The 24,961-nt window shown below is 38.9% G+C and overlaps 1 protein-coding gene across 9 annotated transcripts in view; it reads right to left on the bottom strand.

The window, feature by feature from the left end:
- MCTP1 (multiple C2 and transmembrane domain containing 1) overlaps nucleotides 1–24,961 on the bottom strand; it is a 239,916-nt gene that overhangs the window by 106,107 nt on the left and 108,848 nt on the right. For all 9 annotated transcript variants that reach the window (XM_039567121.1, XM_039567126.1, XM_039567127.1 and 6 more), the window contains exons 11-15: nucleotides 9,356–9,458; nucleotides 7,214–7,316; nucleotides 6,768–6,869; nucleotides 6,341–6,415; nucleotides 4,662–4,781 (exon numbers count right to left, since the gene is read on the bottom strand). In XM_039567121.1, the coding sequence (XP_039423055.1) occupies nucleotides 4,662–4,781; nucleotides 6,341–6,415; nucleotides 6,768–6,869; nucleotides 7,214–7,316; nucleotides 9,356–9,458 (503 nt within the window). The remainder of the gene's footprint in view (nucleotides 1–4,661; nucleotides 4,782–6,340; nucleotides 6,416–6,767; nucleotides 6,870–7,213; nucleotides 7,317–9,355; nucleotides 9,459–24,961) is intronic.

Here is a 24,961-nt window from a genome sequence, read left to right as displayed (position 1 = left end):
AATGGTGTATGTGCAAGAGAACTAACACTTAATCAAAAGCAAGGAACACTATTATGTCATTTTCACACATGAATTCTGTAATGCTAGAAGACAAAGTGAAGGTGAGTTAGACCTGACAAATGACTTGGATGCAGGGAGAGTCATTTTATCAATATTTGAGAGGCTGAGAAAGAACAAAAGTACTTTCTCTATGTATGCATAAGAGAGAATAAGAAGAAGAAGAAGAACAGGTATAAGGAGACCGTGTTCATAAGAAGCTTTAATTTGAGGCTAACATGTGTGTTCATCAGGTGAGGACACTCAGCTTCCAAGTGAGAAAGGAAGTTTATTTTATGAGTAACAGTTGAATGTTCAAGTAGGCAATTAAGTACTTTACCAAGGCCATTTTGGGATACCAAACACTTTGAAGATGATATACTCCCTCATATTTCATGTTTAGTGATCCTCCAAGTAAAATATGTGGTTCTCTTTAGTTACTCAGTTATGAAAAGTACTTTAAAGGCAAGGGGATGTTTTTGACAATGCGCATCTTAAACTTTTCATTAAACTTCCAAATTTAAATTTTACCTTTTTGTGCACTCTGACATTTTTGTCTGGCATTTTCATTAATTTTGCAACATACATAGCTGAAATGTTAACTGATCAATACTTTGTCTCTCTCATGTAGCACTAGAGTAAAGTTCCCTAAGGACCACAGAGCAGTACAGAAATTAAATGTGTATCAAATGTTAATGTTAAACACAGCAGTACTTACGCTATAATGACTGAAATGGCTAAAAGAATTCCAAATGGACAGATGGTAGCACAAATTATCTACAATCACACTTCAAGATTAAAGTTAGTCCCATAAAATAATTCATTGACTCACATTGAAGTGTGTTCTTTTACTGATAGCTCCATTGTCCAATTATTTTTCTGCTCATTACAGTGAGAAATGCTAGTATTGGAAAAAAGAATACACACCTTTTTCCCCTCATGTTGCACCCACTGACATCTATAAGACCACAAATGTCTGGTCAGAAGCTGATCAAAATTAGGACCAATTTAGCTGACATTTCAGTGCCCACAGTGGATTAATCTGAAGAAAAAACATCCACTTTTGCACACTTTATACTACAGTTCTTCTGCCTGAAATGTACCATATTAATTACCAAATTAAAAAAAAAAATTAACTGCTAAATACTGCAAAGGTCTGTTTTAAACAGAGAAAAACGTGATTTTATGGCAAAGGCTCTCTACACATTCTGTTTTTTCCCCACTGTGTTTAGGTTCTCAAGAAGCATAAACATAGGTACATAACACATTCTTGATCAGCCTCTAGACATGTGGTATAATAAAGCTGTTCTGGAACTGAAATACTGACTTAATATTGTTGCTACGCACTTCCTTTATTAAACAGGAAATAAATACAAAAAAGCAGGAGAGAATATAGAATTTTCTAACTGCTCTAAGACAAAGTCATATGCTAGCCAGATCAACCTACGGTTCATGACTTATTTATTAATATCTTTCAGTATCAGAAAAATAACAGCTATTAATACATCACAGTTATATCAGCACAAAAGTATAAAAAATATATATATTGGAAGGAGTTTTTCTTCTGCTGTGAATTACCAAAACATAGAAAAAAGAAATGGAGTAAAAATCCTAAGTCATTCAGACAAAATCCCCAGTGAAGGTAATGAGCTTATGAAGTTTAACAGAAGCAGGTAAATATTGTTTAGTTGAGGAAATGCATAATCTAGAACACTGAAAACTTAACTTCAAGTTTCTGTATCTCTATGTACAGCGTAGGCAACACTGGTCATTGAGCTGATGCCTTCGGACAGATTTTAGAAAGAATCATCCTAAAACTTTAATACAGCATTTCTGTACCTAAAGTGTCCCAAATAATGTAAAAGTTTGAGACAGCTAAACTCAAGAGTATAAATAATCAGCAAGCCCTTTCAATGAACACTGCTAGCCTTGGTGACTAACAGTGACTCTCCAAGGAGAATGACTTTAAAAAGAACTGCAGAGAAGAGTGCACAAGGCATAGAAAGCAGGTAACTGTAGCTTACTATAGTTATCATATTAATCAAGGTTTTCTGTAGGTTTCCAAGAGTAGTTCTCCCTTCCAGATCTATCTCAGTAATTACATTTTTGAAAACTGAGCTATTTGCCCAGTTTCTTCACCGGTGGTCCTGTGTATCCCCATCAGAAAGAAAAGCCACATGGTAAGGTACTAGAAAAAAGTATCCATAATTGTAATGCCAAGGACATGGGGCATTGGGAGATATGAAATATCAACCCCTACATATGCAACTTACGTGAAATGACTGTAAATCTGTATCAGGATGTACTCGTCATGGTATATTTTCAAATGCAACAGGATAGAAGAAATGGTTAGTTTAAAATTTTACTTCTTGTATGTTGTTTATTAGCCTGCCTAAAGAGCTGAAAACCTCCAGAACAGCCTGTTTCTCATCTCCTTTCTGGCACTGACATTTCACTGTGACATTTTCTAACCTCTAGGAGACAACTGCAAGAGGAGATATAATTTGTATTATAGTGAAGAGATGAAAATGAAACATATAGGTACATTTATTTTATACACTCTATTAAATTCAAATGTAACCTTAGTGCAAGTATAATTCATCATAACACAAGCAAGTGGATTACTCTCATGATTTCAAGAGCCTACGAAAGTCCAGAAACCATCTAAACCCAAAGCTTATAATCATGATAAAAATTCACATATATTTGACTTGGCCAGCAAAAACTTCTTTTGCCTGACAGAGGAATATTTGATCCTTAGAGAGAATAGCATCAGGTCGAAAAGCACAGGATGCATTTTGGATGCAGAACAGGAATACATCTGTACTATCACAGCACTGATGTAAACATAAAAATCTACTGCAACACCTACATAGCAAAACAAATACTGTAAGAAAACCAAGAAAATCAGATTTTTGATATATATGTTTTTATATATAGATAGGTATGAAAAATATGAATATATTTATAAAAATATAATCAGGGACATGTTTCTACTGCAATACACTCTAAGAAAAATACATACTGATTATTGACCTCCCTACTCAAATTCTATGCTTTATGTACTGCTACTTATTATGACACTGATTTTTTTCTTGACCAGAAAAAATTACAGTTTAACAGCAACACAACTTCTTCCTTGGCCACAGCAGTGTGCCATAGGAAAAAGAAAATTAATTTGCCCAAAGAATAGGATGTCTCTCCATTTTCCTTTCTTCTGCTGGCAACAGCTGAGTGTTCCATATCCATGTTAAAATACAGCTTAGAGTGATGAATACTTACTAACTGGAGCAGTAAGAGCAATATAAACATTTGAGTTTTATGTTGAAACTTGCATTTTCCCATGAAGCGTTGATAACTTTTAACCAAAATCAGAGACTGCCTTTCTACAGTAAACAGTATTTAATCTTTGCACATAGTGCCATTACTACAGACATCAGTACAAGTACAAACCCCTGATTCTTTGAAGAGCACGTGTATCTCCTGTACTCCCAACAAACATGGTAACCAAGCACCGACAGCGTGCTGCCATCCTTGACAGGCACAAGGTGGTTTAACAAGCGACACAGTACAAATGGAGCCCCCTGGAACAAGAAACTTTCTGCAAAACAGCAAGACTTGGTGACACACCCAACTACCCCATTTCACTGCACAGCCAGCTCCAATGCCTGGTTTGATTTCTCCAAAATTGAGGCACCTGACCTTCAGGCACCCAGGTAAAAAGTACTGTCACCAGACGATGTCTGTAATTACTCAAAGTTATACCAAAACCTTTCCCTTTTCATAATCATGGTGGAGAGGCTCCTAATCTCAGTATTTCAGCCAATTTAATAAATTTAGATAATCCAGAAAGTATGTCCATGGATACATTTTTACTCCTAGTGGGATTCTAATCAAAAAAATAAATTGGGAATCTGGCCTTGTTAGTAGCTCTTATGATTTTCAAAATAAAGAGATATTTATCTGGGTAACCCAATGCAATCTACAGTTATGCTTGGAATTTTCAAAATTTAACAGAAAAATAAAGGTTAATACTAATGAAGATAATGTTCATGAAGAAACAGCAGATTTGTCTAAATAGCTAAAAACAAATTAACTAAAAACCATTCACTAAAAACTATGACCAGAGCTTGCTGACTAAAAGGTGTTAATTTGTTTGCATTAATGGTTTTGAAGCTGGGTTTTTTTATTTTGGTGGATTTTTTTATCTAGGAACACCATCTTTGAATAATTAATAAACAAAAATACTTTAAGATTCATTATTAAATATACAAGGGGACCAAACAAAATTTAACAGAAGTAATTTGCAAGAAGCTTAAAATATATTATCCATAGTTCACTGACTCTATTGTGATTTGGATCACCTGCTTGTAACTTATATAAGCAATTACATTTATACTATATATATAGAGTTATAAATTTTAAAAAACCACTCCATCTTGTTTGTGTGACATTTTAAACTTAATTGCTTTTTTAAAAAACTGAATAAACATGACTTATGGTATCATCATAATGCAAAGTTTTAAATAAATTAAATAGAAACCTCCACATCTACACAGTATTGTCTCTCAGTCTAGAACACAAACACACTGTGATGATTAAAAATAGTATAAAGAATATCATACCAAAAAAGCAGCTAGACTTCTTGGTGGAGAATCCCAGTCAAAACAACTGCTAATATAGCACACAGCAGTAACAAGCGCCATGATACAATGCTTCATCCGGATAAAGTTCCTTAACAGTAGCTGTTAAAAAGAAGAAAGAATGAAAATATTTTTCATTCTTTTTCATTTCAAACATTCAAGTGTTTCAGGAGACGCTCATGCTAACAATACTGTCTCAATTTGGGTGAAGGCTGAGAAAATATTAAGCTCTCTAGCTCACAAATTGAGCAAGTTAGTTTAAAATCTGAGACTTGGAAGAGAGAGAATTTTTAATTGTGTCAACTGGTATTTGTTGAATTTAATTCTATATGGTATAAAAACTGTTCAGCATTAAAATGCCACTTGAAAAATTTCACAAATTATTTTGTTAATTAGATTTCAGTTTTATTAAGCCTTTCTTAACAAATGTTGGCCTTTTAAAATAAAATGATGCTGCAGGACACTAACCTGAAACCATGCAACATTACTGCTCTAATATAATTAAGATATCTGCATCATTTAATGTCTGCGGTAATGTATTTTGAAAACACTGTTTTAAGTATTTACCAAAGTAATCTGCATACTTTCAAATTATATATATGTAATAAATAAGAGTTCTAGGTTTTGATTCAGGAAAATGTACTTAGATCCTCTAAAATAGCAACACACTTCACCACAAAAAGTGAACAAACCAGTGAAGAATTTGTGTGCTGAATCGCATAGAAAATGATCACTCTTCCTGCCATCTGCAGAAGTCACAATGCCATTTTCTTTTATGAAAGTGGGAAGAATAATGAATATTGAGTAAAAGGCTTTGCTGCTTCTTTGCTGGAATAGTAGTGCAAAATGCAGCTTTAGTAACTGTATTACTCAAAATTGCAAATAAAGATTTTGCCTCTTGAAATGTTTTTTTAAATGAATTATATCATACACTGATATAAAATTCATTCAGCAGGTAATTTAAACCATGTTCAAATCTACAAGCTTTCAGAAATAAAGAAAACAGTTCTGAGACCTTTGACTTTTCACTGAAAACAACAAAAATCTTGTTCTCATAGTCCAACCAATTCTCTCCATATAAGTTTCATCATTTGTGGAACATGAAAAACTGAGTCCAAAGCAGTTCAAGTGAAGAAAAATATGTGGGTTTAAATTATTTTTTACCAAAGCATGAAAATTATGTGTAGCAAAAATAGCCAGTAGAAGAGAGTTGAGACATTTCCTACTCCTGGGATTCCAAAGAGTTTTAGTCTGCTTTCACCTTTGATTCAAACCTTACTCAAGTAACTTGTTTAAAATTTGGCTAAATGAATGCTGACTCTTTACCCTGCAACAAATGGAGAACTTTTGGGTCAAAGTTAACAGCAAAAATTTATGCAAGACTTATTTTACACGCACCTGTGCAATAATCTGATATGTGTGAAACCTGATGGTTTCAACTGTGTTCTTATTCATGTATTTCATGGAAATTAGGCAGCATTTATAGAGGAGACACATTAAACCCATGTATTTTGTTTCTGACTTCTCAACCTATCATATTCTTTTGTAAACATGTAATAAAAATGTTATTCTTTACTCTCAGCAGTATGATACCAGATATTTGAATGTGCACACTTGATATTACAGATTTTAGAAGGGATTAGTGTTTCCTTACTCTTTACCTGTTTAGACAGTCTGTCTTCCTCTTCAATGTACTTCTGTTCTTTTGGCATTAAAGTTCGTATGCTGGCTTTCACCTATGCATTAAAACGTGTGTCAGTATTTCAAGTTCACTTGCTCCTTACTAATAACGCAGGCTTCAATTCTCAGAATTTACTATGTTTCAAAGTCATGGCTGCCAAGCTCAGGACACATAAGCATACAAAGAGACAAGAGTTGCTGCTCTGTACATTAGCAGCAATAGCAGCAGCAGCAGCAACAGCAACAAAAAGAGTGGGTGTGCCAAGCAGTGGCAGAAGAGTATTCTGTAGCATACATCAAGGCTTAGAGAAAATGAGGAATGACAGAAATTCTCTACAAATCAGGAACAAAAGCTTTCATGAAACTGAACTCTTTAGCAGTACAAAAAAACCCAAAGTTAAGACTTACAGCATTAAAAATCACATCTATTTCAAGATAGATGACCCCCTTTGTTGGCCCTGTCAGCTGCTTGTTTTTCAAGACGTAGGCTTTCTGTTCACCATTTTGAATCTGCAGGAAAAGGACATGACAGCCGTCTGTCTCACGGTCTCCGCTGAATACACCCCCCCCGGTGACCCCTGACCCCCAGCTGCTGAAACTGACAGAGAACCCAAAACAACTGTGGCAAGTCTGACAAGTACCTGTTCATTACCAGGACCGAGTCTGTCAGGAAAAATTAACTATCATGGGATTCAACATGGCCGTGAATAGAGTATGTTAAAATTTTAGTGTTCTTATTACAGACCTTGGTTGAGAAATGACAGACTCAGAGCTGCAAATTTTTTTATTTTTTCTCTTTTCCCCCCTTTCAGCAGGAAAAATTCAGAGCAGTATGTCAGGTGAATGAAGCTTACAGACAGCAATGGTATAGCAACTTTGCCTAGAAAGTCAGCACTTCGATCGCGGTCTTCGTCGTAAACTGTCACTTCAAGCACCGAGTGGATGTCCTTTATATTGCTACAAAAAGAGAAGTACACACAGAAGAAAGAAGTCACTTACACCAGTGGGTACCAAGGACAAAACTGTAAAAGGTTAGCACAGATACCTGTCTATTTTTCCAAGCCATGGAGGAGAACTGAACTTAAGTAAATGAGACATTTCTGCATATAACCAATGATTACTCTTTCTCTCTCTCTGCAAGGCTTTTCCAATTGACGTTTTCTGAAGGATGTTGCTTTAAATCTCCTACCTGGGGTTTGCCCTGCGTGACCTGGAAGGAGCAGCACTGGGGAATTTACAGCCACTAGCAGAAGGACTGAGAGCTTTTAAAAGCTACTCTTAAACGCTGCTACCCTTGTGGCAATTCTGACTGCAAATACTGTGAAACCTGTAGGTTTGTAAGTGGAAATAATTACAAGCTACAAGGGCATATCCTTGCACTAAGAACAAGCTCTTTATTTTGGAAATCCTCGTTTAAATACACAACAAATTACAGCAAATATGGAACAAATTACAAACAATATGGAACATTGCATCTCTCAGGTACAACTGAGGAAAAAAGACTGCAAGCTATTAAATACTCCATTGCCACACACAAGAAATGTCACTTTTTTGGGTGAAAAATTAATATTCCTTGTTTGATTAAAAATAATTATTTGAGAAAACTCATGTTTGATTGAATGGCTGATCCAGGAAATAAAAATTCACGCAAAGCAGTTTAACTTCAGTAAAATATGCTCCTCCAGATGAGGGATTGCTAGCCCAAAAATTAGTTATGAAATCTGAGGATAAATGCAAATGTACATAGAACGAAGGCCTTGAAAGCCTTTAGAGGTTTTCTATTTGATTTCTGATTAGTCTTTTGTCCTCTACAAATCCAGGCAATTCCTTGAGCAGAGAACACTGTCGAGAAGTAGAGGATGATTAGTTACTGGCTCTATTAATAAATAATAATAAATATATTAATGAACAATTTAGCATGGTTTTACAGACACAGAAATGAGAATTACAATAATAAGCTGTTGTAAAGTACAACTACTGTGAGTTTTTTTCTTTTGTTCTGAATTCCTTTCTGAAAGCTCACTGCAGGTCAAGAAAACCTGTGGATGCTAAATATGTGAATGACAAATCTAGAGGGGAAAACAAAAATTAAAATCACACTAAGTTTTGAGATTAAGGGCAAAATATAGCATTTTCATGCATGATAAAATTAAGTAAGTGTGCACAAAACTAAAGCTTCTACTCATTTTGCAGAGGATTGTTACTGATTTCAGCAGCAGTGAGACCTGCAATGATAAGTTTTTTCTACTCGTTGGTGTCACATTACAGTCAGATAGTGAGAAGGGAGAAAAAAAAGGCAATTGAGCAAGGCAAACAACAAGGACATTTTGTTTGTGGAAGACTTTTTTTTCTATTTTGTCAAAGCCTTTTACTGTCTTCAAAAGAACACAAGGATAAAAGAACCAATTGCATCACTTCCCCATAAACTGTTCTAGACTGCATTTTACCCAACAGCTGAATTGTACTAGTATGATACTTGATGGTATTGTGAGAAGTGCAGCTGGTAAATGGAAACAAGAAGTGGAAGTATTTCATCATAATTCAGAGAAGTATAAATGCAAATAGAATTTCTAACTTTATGTAGTTATCTAATGATTTTTACAGTTACAACCACATTTTAATGAAGGTCATAATCACAGTATCTTTTTTCCCCCACTCTAAACTTCAGGGGCAAATCCATCACACTGGATTTGGCCCTTGAAAGTCTTGCTGAACCTAACAGGAGTCTGGTGTGCATAGAATTACTCATACCGGGTTTCCAAGAAACAGACCTGGCATCTTTACGTTTAAAATGATGCCACTTCTTTAATTTTTTTGGTGGTTTTAATCCTCAAAATGCATTCAGATGTTCAGTTTAGAAATATCAGTATGTCATCACTATTCTTCTTTAGAACTACCACTAAGTATTCTTTATCCCTCTCCAACACCCTCACCTCCAAAAAAGTGCCCAAAACTCATTGCCCATCCGTTTCCCCAATTTAAATACAAACACCTACAATGTGAAGATTTTGTTCCATTCTGGATTGAGGTTCCTGTAGACAGTATGTGTCAGCAGTCTGTCATTGTTCAATTCAACTACACAAAACGGGTCACTTTTACCTGTAAAAGAAAATTTGGAATGAATTTTATGAGCTACAAAAACAAATGGTGAGGAAAGTTTAAATAAAAACAAGTTTGGGGGGTTGTTTCTCATTTTCTGAGCTTCACTGTAATGGTCTGCACTATGTTCAAGATATTCATAACAGGCTACTCATCTCCATAACCTATTTACATTCTTTGCTAAAAGAACAATTCCTTAGTCTTAAAAAAAAAAAAAAAAAGACAAAAAATCACTATACCAACTCTCCTGATGAAAACCAGCATGTTCCTAAAGGTTGCCAGGCACCCTTGTGAGACAGCTAAGAGAACTTTACTTCAATGGTACCAGTTGTCCATTGACTTTAAGGATAACATAATGAGAGTATTTTGGTAAGAAGGAAATGTATTATTCTGTATTATTCGTAACAACATAGCACCTCCAAAAATTATCCAAAGACTATTATGCTGTATTATGTTTCACACTGTAAACAAATCCTCTCCCCAAAATCAAAGAACCTTAAAGACAGCCTCGTACAAGAGCCTAACATAAGACAAAGTGGGCAAGTACAATCAAACAATGAGATGATAAGGGCAGGAATGATGGGCTGTAGTCACAGCACAACAGAAAGTCAGACGTGGTTGATATTTTATTATATGTTAAAGCATAATCAAGTAGTTTTGGATATATTTAAAAAGAGGTCCCTCAGCATGAAAGCCACCAGAGGAGAAAGTAAGAAGTTGCTGCTTTGAAAATGCATCAAGCAAGATAACGGAAATGGATATGGAGGATTATTTCTTTTCCTTTAAAGAAAAGGAATGGACAAAGCAAGTGTGTGTCTGTGTGTTTGTGTGTCCTTATATATGAAATAGGCTGCTTACAGCAAAAGACTGCAGGTGAGCAGTGTGTAGATACTAAGGAAAGCACAAAAAACCCAGTAACAACTGCAAGTTTAGGGGTAAACCATGAAACTGACATTAACCTTTTCAAGGTTTGTTTTTGGAAAGGAGTCATGGTTTAAGCCCACCTGGAAGCTGCTCCCCTCTTCCCCAACCCCTCTCTCAGGTGAGAGAAACAAAAGACAGAAATTAGGGGTTGAGATAACAACTTAATGGAAACACCAATGAGATAAGAAAGCAAAGAGTAACTTTCCACACCTGCACTTTTTCTCCCCAAGACCAAGACAATGAAAAAAACCACAATGGCAGACAAATCCTACAGTCAGGGCCAGCACCAACCCACCATTCCACTTGCCACATGCTCCCCCGGAGAGGGAGAAAACGTGAAGAAGAGAAAGGGAGAAAATGAGAAGTGCTGCCAAACCTCTGCACTGCCCCTGTTTTCCTCCACCAGAAGTCATGACCTCTTCATCTTGGAAGTGAGACTCCGTGGCTTCCACCTGCCAGCGATGATCTGAGTGGTACAGAATAACAGTCTAGACAGGCCCACATGGCTCCAGGCTCTGCCCTCGCACATCTTTGGCCAAACTAGGGCAATACCCACTCCTTATTCTATACCATCTACATCATAGCCAGAGCCTACACCTTTCAAGTATTTACAAAGATATATATACTAAAAAATATACACAAGCATAGGTATCATTTCCATTGTCAATGGTTGTCCCTCCACGATGTCTGTTGTGTTCACTAAGTCCATGCCTGTGAGTTCTGTCCTAGATGTCTTCCAGGGCAGGAGGGCTGCTGTGCTGTCAGGTGGTTGCAAGGTGCATCATGAGCTCATGACTGGGGTATCTGGAGCAGTCCATGCCCACTGGCCATGGTAGTTATGGCACACAGTGGCAGGGTCATTCAGAAACCAACATTACATACACAGTCTGACATTACAGATTATTCCCACTCAAAAATCAAATCCCCCTGAGGTACACATCGTGTTTCCCCATCCATCTGCATCACCCACCAAGAGCGCTCAAATGCTTGAGCAAAAACAATCCCATGAGTGAGTTTGCCTTTGCTTGAGGCAGGACTAATCCAAACTGTGTTCCCCAACACATTTCTCATGTGTACCATGGGGACTTGACTCCTTTCTACAGTATGTGGAGGTTTTGATTGGGCAGGGCCAGCTTGACTGGGAGAGCCTCGGGTGTTAACTAACCAGGTGGCCTTTGTTAAATGTAGATCCCAATGTTTGAAGGTCCCACCACCCATTGCTTTCAGTGTGGTTTTTAACAGTCCACTGTACTGTTCAGTTTTCCCAGAGGCTGGTGCATGACAGGGAATATGATGCCCACTCAGTACTGTGCTCTCTGGCCCAGGGGTCTCTGAAGTTATTTTTGAAGTGAGTCCTGTTGTACAACTCAATTTTCAATTCTTTCTGGGGTGCCATATCACCACAGGACTTGATTTCAAGGCCCAAGATGGTGTTCCAGGCAGAGGTATGAGCCACAGGGTGCATCTCTGGCCATCCAGTGGTTCTTTACACCATTGTCAACACGTAGTGCTTACTCTGGCAGATTTGCAGAGTGCGATGTGGCCTACCCATATTTATATTCTGACCATCATCCACCATACCACAGGCGCTTTACTTGCTTGGCCTGCTTGATCACAGAGCATGTTTCCCAGTTATCGATCCCCTGGGAAATAGTGTCCATCATTAAGTCCACCACTTGACCATGTGCCCATCTGTATGTTGCATCTCTTCCCTGATGGCATGAGGCATCTTGGGCCCACCGAGCCAGAAAAAATTCACTCGCATGTTGCCAGTCCAGATCCACCAGGTACTTTAATCTTGGCAGCTTAATTCACTTGTCTGTTCTTGCAATGCTGTTTAGTAGCCTGACTCTTGAGTACACGTGCATATCCATGACACAATTTTACAGCCAACTTCTCTACACAGGCAATGATGTCCTCCCCCAGTTCGGCAGTCCAGATGGGTTTACCTCTGCACTGCAATTAGTCTTTTTCTATTGGTCTAACCACCTCCACAGAGTGCTTGCTACCATCCATCAGTCAGTGTAGAGGTAGAGCACTAGCCATTTCTCTTGTTCAGTGACATCTAAAGTCAGTTGGATGGCTTCCAGCTCTGCATCTTGATCCACTTTGTCCCTCACTACCTGCTGCAACTTGCTACATAGTACTGCATATGGCAGCTTTCCATTTTCAATTTGTCCCTACAATACAGCAGGAACCCTCAGAGAAGGGAGTGTATTGCTTTTCATTTTCAGGTAGCTGATTATATCATCTCATCTCCTCAGCACGCCACCATCTCTTTCTCTTATGATGATGATGATCCAAGATTTTTTCCTTCAGGAGAGTTTATGGTAACTTCCAAGATCACTTGGTGATTTGGGTTTCCTGTTTGAGCTCCATCTGTGATCGGAGCGATCCACTTACTCTATGTAGCATCAGTGGTATGATGTGTTGAAGGAACTTTCCCCTTGAACGTCCCACCCAGCACTGGCAGTTGAGGTGCCAGGAAGAGCTGTTCTTTGGTGCCAATCACTTCTGAAGCAGCTTGAACTCCTTCATATGCTGCCAAGACCTCTTTTTCAGTTGGGATGTAGGCCTCAGATCCTTCGTATCCCTGACTCCACAATCCCAGGCTTCATCCATGAGTCCCCATAGGTTATTTTTGCCAGACTCCAGAAAGGAGCATTCTCCCTAGTTACAGTGTAGAGCACATCTTTCCCATCTTATCTTGTGGCCCCAGGGCTACTGCACAACCAATCTCCTGTTTAATTTGTTCAAAAGCTTGTTGTTGTTCAGGACCCCACGAGAAATCATTCCTCTTTTGTGACACATGATAAAGAGGGTTTGCAATCTGACTGTTGGCATTCTCCAAAAACCCACAGTGCCTAGGAAAGCCTGTATTTCCTTCTTGGTGGTTGGTGAGGACATAGCTGGTACTTTATTAACCACATTGGAACCTGATGACTCCATCTCACCATTTTACTCCTACAAACTGAATTTCCTGGGCAGGTCCCTTGATGTCACTTTGCTTTATGGCAAAACCAGCTTTCAGGAGGATTTGGATTATCTTCTCCCATTTCTCAAGAACTTTCTCGGCTGTGTTGTCCCACACAAGGACATCCTTAATGTCTTGAAAGTGTTCTGGAGCCTCACCCTTTTCCAGTGCAGTCTGGATCAGTTCAAGACAAGGAGTGGGCCTGGGTGTCCACCCCGGGGGTAGTCAGTTTTAGGTGTACTTGACAGCAAACTGTGGCCTGCACTCTGCTGCCAGAGGCATGGAAAAAAACACATTAGCAATGTCAGTGGTGGCACCACTTTGCTGCCTTGGACTCCAGTTCATACTGAAGTTCCAGCACACCTGGCAAATAAGCGGTCAGTGGTGGTGTGACTTTATTCAGGCCATGGTAGTACACTGTCAGTCTCCACTCCCCACTGGACTTGCACACTGGCCATATAGGACTCTTAAAGGGTGAACAAGTCTTCCTGACCACTCCTTGGCTCTCCAGTTCAGGAATCATTCATGGATGGGGGTCACAGAGTCCCAGCTGGAGTGGTATTATCAATGGTGCACTGTTGTAGTGATTGGTACCTGTTGTTCTTTGACCCGCAGCAGACCCACTGCAGAAGGGTCCTCTGAGAGACCAGGTAAGGTGTTCAACAGCCTAATTTCCTCTGTCCTCACAGTAGCTACCCAGAAAGCCCAGCGATGCCCTTTTGGCTCCTTGAAATATCCCCTCCTGAGGTAACCTGTGCCAAGAATACTGGACGAGTTTTAATGTGGTGTTTTTTCCACTTTCTTGGTCAAGCTTACATTAGTTTCCAATATAGTCAGCTGATGGGATACCCTCATCACCCCAGAAATGGAGATAGATTCTGGCCCTACATATCTCGATGACATCAGGGTACATTGTGTGCTGGTGTCAACTAAGTCTTGATACTCCTGTGGGACTGACATGCCAGGCCATGGGATCCACACAGTCCAGTAGATGCTATTGTCCCTTTCCTCCATCTGGCTGGAGGAAGGGCCCCTCTAATTCTGGTCATAGTACTTGTTGTTCCCTTCTCGTAGATATGGTCTGGAGGTCCCTTCAAGAGGATTGAAACTAACATCAGCTCTTTGGTCTGAGGACTTGCCCACTCGAAACTGGAGTAGCATCTCCTCCTTGAAGATCTTCCTGCAGTGGTTGTTCTTCCTCTCAACTCGCATATCCATGCTGCCAGAGCAGAGGTGGGTTTTTCATCCCACTTCCTCTCTGTGGTCATGCAGCTAAAACCACAGGTTACCTTTTGGTGTGTACCCTCTCTCTGGAGCAGGGGGCTGCTTGGTCCCAATAGCAGAGACTCTGGTCCATACTGATGCGGTGTGGGACATGTTTTCTCTAGTTTCCTAAATTTTTTTTATTCTGTCTTCAGTCTTGGACAGAGGAAGGAAAAGGAGGAAGAAAAATATGATCTTCTGATTGCTGGAGCCAGGGAATCACCTAAAGCACTGTTTGTTCTCCTTTCATGGACATCAATGCCAGTGAGTTGGCGTACGATGATGATGAGCTCCATACAAACTTCTGCCACATGGATTGTGTACACTGGACCTCATCTCGATCTACAGGGGACTGCTCGTTATTTGAATCCCTATAGATTACCTCCAGCACAGCTAATTCTCTCAGGTACTGGATACCTTTCTCCATGGTGTCCCATCTCCCTGGGTGCACTACTAGATCATCCTTGAGAGAATACCTTTCTCTCACAGTTGAAAGGAGTCACCTCCGAAGGCTGCGTGTTTCTGTCCTCTTCCAAATGCCTTTGTCAACACCCACATCCTGGGGAAGGGATCCCAGGTGCTTGGCTTCACTACAGTTTAGTTTCATATAATGGGCTTCAATATCTCAACATCAGACCAGGCAGGTCAGTAGGGGCTCACCCAACTGGTGGCTGAAATCTCTTCAGATATATCACAGCTCAGCCAGGGATATGGATTGGTGATTATCTCTGGCCCTGCCTCTTCCTCTTGTTCCAGGATGAAGGTCCTGCTTCCTCTGCATCCCTATGTGAACTGATATGGTCTTGGATTTCTTCTTTTGTACAGGGGCAGCTGCTACCAGCACAGGTTGTTCCTCTGGTTCAGCTGCAGTTTGAGTGGCCGTGGTGCCTGTTGGTCTGTTTTCCTCCTCCTCCCCCTGAGCGTGCTGTCTAGTGAAGAGCAGGTTCTGAAAAATTGTAGCTAGGGCTCAAGACACTGGAAAAAGTTGCTCCTCTCTGGAGCTGTCACAGCATTTTCCTTGCCACTTTAACAAGATGCTGTAGCTGTTGAGGGGTGACTTCCAAACTATTGGAGCAGAGAATTTCCTGCAAAACTGGCCCATTTTTTCTCACATTCCATGGTACTCATGACTATGCATCCTCCAGGCAAATCTCTGAATGACCTTCATAGAAATCTCTTTTGTAAATCTAAACACGGTGTAGACCACATTGAGGAGACCTGGCAGAATTAGCAACAAGATCATGCTTTCCTTAACATCCAAAGGGAAGTCAAAATTCTCAAAAGCTGCTGTAACAAGCCTGAGGGAAGAGGGTGAAATTCTGGGGAAAATCATCCTCCCTTGCTCCCCCCCACAGGCCTAGGCCTAGTATGATTATTAATGAATTCCCAAAGGTAGCACCCACGACCAGGGCAGGAGAAAACACTGAAAACACATCACAAGTGACCCTCATTGCCCTTGATATTATCATGCCATAAGCTGCCATCACACAGTACATCAACAAAGAAATCCTGATTCCTCTCCCAGCTCTCAAAAAGAGCACTGTAATGGGCACATAGTGCACATGCAGAAGTATACACAGGGTTAGGTACCACACACAAATGAAAAGACAAGCAATATTGGAAGCATGAGGCTCCATACTTCATACAAAATACCTAGGTAAAAATTGTTTCCAACCAATTCTGTACAGATTTATTGTAATCTCAACCCTTCAGGCCCCACATTGGATGCCAATTAAAGGCTGTCATGGTTTAAGCCCACCTGGAAATTAAACCACAGGCAACATCTTTTCTCCCCCGCCAACCCCTCCCTCAGGTGACAGAAACAAAAGACAGAAATCATGGATTGAGATAACAACTTACTGGAAACACCAATGAGATAGAAAGCAAACAGTAACAGTGTAGAGGGTGATTACATGCAAAATGCTCACTGAGTCGCAGACGGTGCCACCCCACCACTCCCTCCACTACGTTTTTTTCCTACAAGCCTGAGACAATGAAAAACAATGACACACAAACTTTCCACACCTGCACTTTTTCTCCCCAAGACCAAGACAATGAAAAAAACCACAATGGCAGACAAATCCTACAGTCAGGGCCAGCACCAACCCACCATTCCAGTCACCACACACTCCCCCAGAAAGGGAGAAAATGGCTGCCAAACCTCTGCACTGCCCCTGTTCTCCTTCACCAGAAGTCATGACCCCTTCATCTCGGAAGTGAGACTCCGTGACTTCCACCTGCCAGCAATGATTTGAGTGGTACAGAATAACAGTCTAGACAGGCCCACATGGCTCCAGGCTCTGCCCTCACACATCTTTGGCCAAACTAGGACAAAAGGATAAGAAGAAAAGTAGACACCTGAATCTGATGCTTAAGAACAGCTTGGCTGTCTGAAAAGGGAGCTCTCCAAAGTGGTAGGAAGGAAGGGTGATGGAATGGGTATCTGCAGGGTTTAAGGACAATCCTGAAATTTCCTAGAAGGTTAAGGAGGGGTAGCGAGGTAGACCTAAGGAACAGCTATGATGGAAAGAACACTAACGAGAACATGAGGGGTATGGTGGGAAGATCTCTTTCAATAAAGAGGCAATAAAGGGAAGAAATCACATTGTGGACTAAATTATTTAACTAATATTTCAAATTATGACAGTAATGGCAAGAGCTATAAATGCTCTCCAAGACATAGACATGCTATCCTGCTTTTATATTTTTATTTTCTCCAGTAACTGAAGGGAGTAACCTTTGCCTTTGGCAGAGTACAAGTGTACACATTATTTTCATGTAAGTAGAAGGCCGAACAACAAATTGCAGCTGCCTGGACCCAGGGGAACTTTGTCTGATGTAAATGAACAATTGAGTTGCATAGTACCTTATGGCTTGCTCTTCTCTCCAGACTTTTTTTTGGGCAGTAAACTCTTCAAAATATATTGAATGTTGGCATTGGCCTTCCACAATTAAATCTAGCATACTATACAATTGTATTTCACAATGTCTTCAATAATTGTGTATTATTTTTTCATCCATTATTAGAAACCATAAATAGAGTAGCTACAGTAGCTACATTAGTGGGGCTACATTAATGATATTAGGGAAGCACATAATTTGTTTCACACCTTATACAAATGACACTGAAATCAATACTTAGATAAAGCTGTCTAGGGACCACATCTCCCAAACTGCAGTATCGATTTTGACTACATCAAGGGTTGATGTGCATATTATTAACTTTAATGATAAAGAATAATTGTTTTAAACACATTGTGAATCATAGTTAATTAATGCTTACCTTGTCTAGAAAATCATATATTGCTGAATGTTTCCCACTGAAAAATGATTCAATTCATTAGTCAGCAGAAATGGATGTGCCACACATCTCAAGGTTTTCCTACTTCATGAGGCTAAATGGTAGTAGGAAACCTAAACTATTTATATTACTGGAGTTCTTTAGCTTTCAGTATTTGAAAAAGAAGCAACCAGAAGACAGTTAAAATTACAAGGCATCACTGACACAGCAGGTGGACTACTGCATCTCAATTTTTGAAGTATTATCAATCATATTTGCAGATGGTGGTGCAATGTGAGTTGAGCTTATGAAACATATACAGACACAGGAAATTACATTGCAGCATATACAGGCCATTGCTTAGAAATAAAGAGAGGGTATTTACTACATTTATTTATTTTCTGTGCCTCTTGGCATGCACTTTTTCAATGACTCTTCTCATAGATTTATATGGGTATCAATCAATAATATGTAACATTAATTACAGAGCTTCTCAATCAAAACAAAGACAAATGGTTTTCAGAAATGAAAAAATCCCTCATTGACAGTCAACATTTCATACCTCCTTTCTCCAATCATTTGAAAATACTACAAGAACAAATTTGAATAGAGGCAATATCATGAAATGGTTCAATGGAAGATTCAAACACCATGGCTGACAAAGTCTCCCAGCTTTGAACATCTCTGCTAAGGAATATTGGTTTTATCATATAAAGAGGTTATGAAGTTCCCATATGCACCTTCGCCATTGCCTACGGGCACTTCTTCCATATGCTAAAACACTCATAACCAAGATGGGCATCTGAAAGGCACCACTCATGGCTGACAGGCTCAACATAAGGTATGTGCAAACATTATTAAAACACTAACACAAATAAATGAACATTATTCAGAAAGACAAAGACAGAGCAATGCACGAAGACTTGAAACTCATATCTATCTATCTATCTATCTATCTATCTATCATCTTTCAAGTTGTCATTATTAGAAAGAGTAACTGCAATCTTAACTCTCACTGACAGCCTTGGCAACCTGCTGCATTGCAAGAGTATTCCAAATTATGGGATCATTCCCAATGAAAGCCTTAAGAGAGCACTAAAAAAGTAAAAAATTTCCTTAGGTCTCCTTGGTCTCTAGGAGGACCCAAAAGATCCAACATCACTATATTATTCAAAACCAGCATCTTAAGCACAACACAACAGGCAACTTCAGACAACTTTTGTCAGTTAATGTGATTAGTTATTTCAAACAAGAGATACAGAAACGGTTTTCCTCATTTTTATATAAAAGAACCACACATGTTCAGAAGAGTATGTGCTCTCCCTCTATCCTTTCTAAAAGTATCTGATTAGACTAGTGCTGCCTATGCTCAGTTATATCAGTTATATTATATTGTCATGACAATGCCTTTCACTATAGACTAAACCACAACTGTTGTATATAAGTGTATATAACCTGTCATATGTCAAGAAATTCCACCAAACCCTCTGTGTCTACTGAGGATCTTCCAACTAGCAATCCCTGTTCTGTGCTTTTTGTAGGCCTCCAGCTACTGTTCCAGTGACTTTACAGACATTTAGCTATTGATCAGGCAGACATCCACAACAAACTTCTGAATACAATCCTAAGCATGTGGTCAGTGCTGTACAAGAGTAAGATGACCACCACCTGCCTAAGGCACACATTAAAAGCATGCTCCCAGCAGCACCAACACCAACACTGAAAATTTTGAGTATCCCATGACCACAGTGGGGCTAACTGCTATCACACCCTACCACTGATTGCAGGAATTCATGATAAAAGTAGGTAGCAATAAGACAAAACACACCTTTCAACTTACTGAAATCAAACTTGCAGAAAACCTCAATACAAAAATCTCGTTTATGCATTCTGTTGCAGTAAGGTCTCTTGCTTTTTGGTGTCTACTTGTACAGTCCTAAGGGCTCCTGAAATTATAGAAATAAACTGCTAATTTACATAATATACATAATATGCATAATTGGAAGGAAAAGCAACTTCTCTTTTGACAGATATCCCTCACCCCTTTTCCCCCTTTACCCATTACAGAACTAGACTATCTGAGAATGAACTCTAGGAGTTCTACTCCGTAATGTATGCCACCACTGAAAAAAAACCCTAAAGAACTATTTATCTTTTGAAGCTTTGAATTCTGTCTTATATTTATCTTTGAAGCTTTTGAATTTTAGGCCCCATGTTGCATCTAGTTTGACAGATACCCTTGTTTGTGCTATGCTACGTCTTTAGACATTGCAAGACCAGAGCACAAATTGAGATTACCTTACTTAGATCTAAGAAAAGTATTTTACTTCAGTCAGCACTGTGTCCCTCACACTGCACATCATGCACACATTAATTTAATTTAGTCTTTTATTTGTCATCTTATTTCTCAGAACTACCACATGTCCCTAGATGAACTGTACACCCATAACCTGCAATCAGCCCAAAAAAGAGCCTTTCCAAAAAGAGATAGCAACCAGGAACAAGAGATGTGTTATTTGTTGTTTTCTTCAAAACTCAAAGTCCCTTAGAGCCCAGGAAGTCCTTCACAAACAAATCAAAGTTAGTTGGAAGCTCAGATTCATTATCTGTTTTGACTGGTCACCTAAATATTTTTCTCCCGCAAGAAAATATAAGATGCACTTTTTCATGATGGAAAAGAGACCTAAATAGTGACTGATAAAAGCAACCTTTAACTGCTTCTCAAAATAGTTAGAAAATCAAAACAACAAAGCCCTAATCTCCACACAATTTTAGCTTCTGGATTTTCTTCTCAGGTAGCCACAGCACCACATTGCCTGTGTTTTTTAGTGGAAAAGTCTGGGAAAGGCCCTTTCCATCAGTTCAAACAACACAGGACTTTCATCTGGCACTCTATGCTGAAATTCATAAAGAAGCACCAAACCTATCAGGTGACTTGTGAACCCTCGTATAATGATGGTCATGGGCTGGTGGACTGGTCTCACACCCACCACCACAGCCTACCTTCCAGGCTGGAAGTGAGCTGAACTGTCCAATGTAGGGGGCAGGTAGAACAACAAACCATTGGGGGTCATCTCAAATTCAACTACAAAAGTACTACTTTTTCACAAGAGATGGTAGAGACACATGACCAATTCAGATGCAAGGATCTTTTATTTGTCTAATTATGAACTTTATTTGAGTGTTAGAGCTATCAAACTGCAATATGGTATAAATTATATTTCTGGGCAATTTATATAGACCTGTCCTTCAATGGTCCCCAAGGTGCAAATTGTCCAACATCAATTTTTGATTCTTGGCAAACTGTTTTCCAGAAAAAATTAATTTTGAGACATAGCAGTTCTTTCAAACAATTCAATATAATTGCACTTTCGCACTCACTTCCTAGCTCCACTTGTACACAAAGCAGACTCTTCTTTGATGAAAAGCTGTCAAATCTTAAATTTGCCCATCTTTTTTGCCATGTTTTGTAGAATTTCAACTGTGATTTTTTTTCATTATAAAATTCTATTAAATACAGGCATTTTTCTCCAGAAAACTGCATGTCATCTACATGTTAACCAGTTAATATTGTAAAACAGAAGACTTTAGTAAAAAAAAAAAATTGAAACATCTATATTTATGCAGTAGGAAAATTCTCTGTTTTAGAAAGGAAGAAAACACTTGTGTACAGTAATAAACATCATGCTTTTCTGCTGTCAATCACTGAAATTCCACTGAATCCTGGAGAAAAGAAAATGAAAAATCATAAAGACCATCAGTCACCGCAGAAAGGCTTACTCTCTTAATTAAGGCTGCCATGGGCTCTTCATAGGAATCACCATTGATGTAATTTCAGAGTGTGTGCAAGCAAGAGAGCACATAGGAGATCTACATGTCCTCTAAAACTTATTGCACTTCTTATGTATTAACTCACAAGGGGAAGCAGATAGCATTGGGTTAGATACCCATAAGTCTTGCAGAGATACTTCTACCATGGCTATGGAAAACATGCAATGCTTCAATAAAACTCCAGAGAAACAAATAATTTCATAATTTTTCCATTTCACAGTTCATAAAGTTAAAAAAACTGATAAAAAGTCAATTTCAGCATTAGCTACACCATGAACCAACTTTAATCAGATCACTAGCCTTATTCTAAACTAAGTATTATATAATTGTTGCATTATTGATATTACATTACCAAATTGAACTAAAAATGCTTTGGACAGTTAAAAAACTTGATAAGGAATTTCAATTCCATTTCTACATTTAAAAGTCAAGTTCTCAAACCATAACTTCACAAAGTTCAGCCAACATTAACATGGCTATGAAAGCCAAAATATTGTTTGAATATTTCATAGGCTATTATGATTCTCCCCTACCTCTGGCCATGCCTATCCATTACAGATCTAAGTCCCCACAGCTAAAAAGGCCGTTATTTTTTTAGAAGACAAGGCAGCCAGTTCATGACTCTGGGGGGCAGTGCCACTCATGCAGACACTAATGTCACTAATGTTGTTCCAAGCTCCCTGCCAGCCAGCTGCTTGCAGCAGAGCAGTCAGTCTGACCTTTGGCCAGGAGGAGGAATGGCTCAATAGCATGAGAAGCTGCCTTATCTAATGGATTAAGTACAGAACCCAAGTGAAATGCCACCTTTGACAAGGACTTGCTCTGTTGGCCTTAGCTGAGGCAGTTAACCTTTCTTAGTTTTCCATCTTTAAAATGGGAATTATAATTCCACTCAATCTGTGCTGATGCAAACATGTTGCAACAGACTGATACCATGAATGCTTGAGGTATCTTACAAGGCAAGTCAGTGTAAAGCCACAATGAAGTTAAACTCATTTCCACGGAATATTTCCAGAAAAAAGAATTAATCCCAAGCCATCTTTTCACTGTATGTATAATTATAAATGCTATGTTTAACAAAAAATATACTTTAATAAAATATCTTTAAAAAACATCTTTTAAATCCTGATTTTTCCATTACTATGCTAGAACTGGTACTTAAAATTCAGTAGCTTTGTTGTACATGATATTGGACCAAAGTCTCCAGGTGACCTATATGATAGGACTTGATGAAATATTTTATCTACCATAGAATACTGCCCATCTACTAGATTTTTGTATTTTGTGGAGATAGTTTAAGTGTATATTGAAATCTGTTTGCACTAATTGACAGAGCAAATTACTTTTGGAACCGTATTTCCAAAGGGCCTGTGAATTTATTCCTTCAATTTTATACGCATGGGCTTCCATACCTTTGTGAATTTAATGTTTGTGTTCATCGCTCTGACATTTCCTAGCATTTGAAGAACCATTTCAGAGACCATTTTTGCACATGTGATGTTAGGACAGTTTAGCAGGACAGATTTTAGAAAAGACATTTACATTCAGCACAATTAGCTATCTTGGTCTCTTCATCCTACTTTCAAGCACTGTAATCAAAATCTTAACATGGAATTTTCTTAGAAGAGAGGCTGACTTCCAGACATAAAACTGAAAAAGAAAAAAAAAAAAGGAAATCTGACTCATTTTCCATGTTTAGTTTCTCTTCTTTAGAGGAGAAAAAGCCTGAAAGGCTTTTGAAAACAAACCTAAACATCACCGAGCTCTTTAGTAAAATCTCTCTGATATATAAGGTTCTGAAATCACACTACGCAGAAAAAACACAGACAAATGACTAATAATGAGGACAGAAATACAAATAAATTTACTTCTAATGAAGACTGAAGACACAGTAATCAAAGTGTTAAAAATTCATTTCATGCACACTTCATTTGCCTCTTAGCTGATATTTATCACATAATTCTGTGAGAAAGTGGAGGCCTAAGATGCTCCAGATAAATGTCTCAATTAATTGTACAGAGGTAGCCCTCTTTGAGCTGAACCAGAGCTGTGAGCTCTTTATTAAAAGCACTATTCTGTAGCCTGTAACCTTGTTCCTTGACTCCTCTCTAGTTTCCAATTTAAACAAGTCCCCATGCGGCCCACTCTAAAGGGCTTTGTCTCCCTGTCATTGTTATGAGAGCCAAGGCATCCTGGAAGTGTGAAATCAGACCTCATGAGCTGAACGGTTCCCCAGGGAACACAAGACCTCGCAGAAGGTCAAAGTCATGGGCTGGACCATCTGAAAGCGTCTGATCGCTGGTCTGTGACACAGCAAGAAGGGTGGGGGCAGGGGAAGAAGGGAGCCAGGGGGCTAGAATTGAACACATCTTAATTAAAGCCCAAAGACTACAAAACAAGCTATTTTCTACTCAGGCCATCTTATGTAGCTTGAGTTTTGCTCTGCTAATGAATCTGAGCTGCTATTATTCCTTAAAACCAGCACTTCTGCTGAGATCGATCAAACCTGTGGCACATCTTTTCCCACCCTGCTTACTTTTTATCAATGATAAGGCAGAGATTTTGAATTTTATTTCATGACACAAGGAAAAGGAGCAATGCTTCTGCCCCAGTAAAGGAGATACAGGCACAGCCTTGAAAAGCCAGCAGCCTTCCACTACAACCCACCCATACCTGACTACGCTGCAGAGGGAATATATGTATCTGACTATTGCCTAACACTAAACTGTATCACCCTGAAAGGCTTATTGCTTTACTACCCATAATTCATATGGGTTAGGTGAAAGCCATATGCATAAACGTCAGAAGCCAACTGTCATGATGAATCCATTATACTTTAGGTTTTACTGAACCATCAAAAAATCTTTTCATATCAAAGGATGTTACTGCAGCCACAGCACCTATCTTGCCAGGGCTCTACAAGCAGCCAAGTCCTTGAGAAAGACTGATAGAGATACCACAAGCAAGCAAAGATGTATGGAAACAGGAAAATAGCTTCTTGTAGCTCAGGATTTAGGGAGAAAACAGCCATGCACTGAATAGCTAAAACACAATGGAAGATCCAGTTGAAACTTTCTTCTCAGATAGAGAAGGAAAAAGTAAACTTCATTCCCAATAACTTTCCATTCATTAGATTACAGTTTCCAAAAATTATGCTAAAAAATACATAATTTCCAGAAAGGTGTATTTGCTGTGACCACAATTTCCAACAGAACATAATGTTGCATTGGT

This window comes from Corvus cornix, chromosome Z, assembly GCF_000738735.6.
Source record: "Corvus cornix cornix isolate S_Up_H32 chromosome Z, ASM73873v5, whole genome shotgun sequence".
Lineage (NCBI taxonomy): Eukaryota > Metazoa > Chordata > Aves > Passeriformes > Corvidae > Corvus > Corvus cornix.
This window is presented reverse-complemented; position numbering and strand designations above follow the sequence as displayed.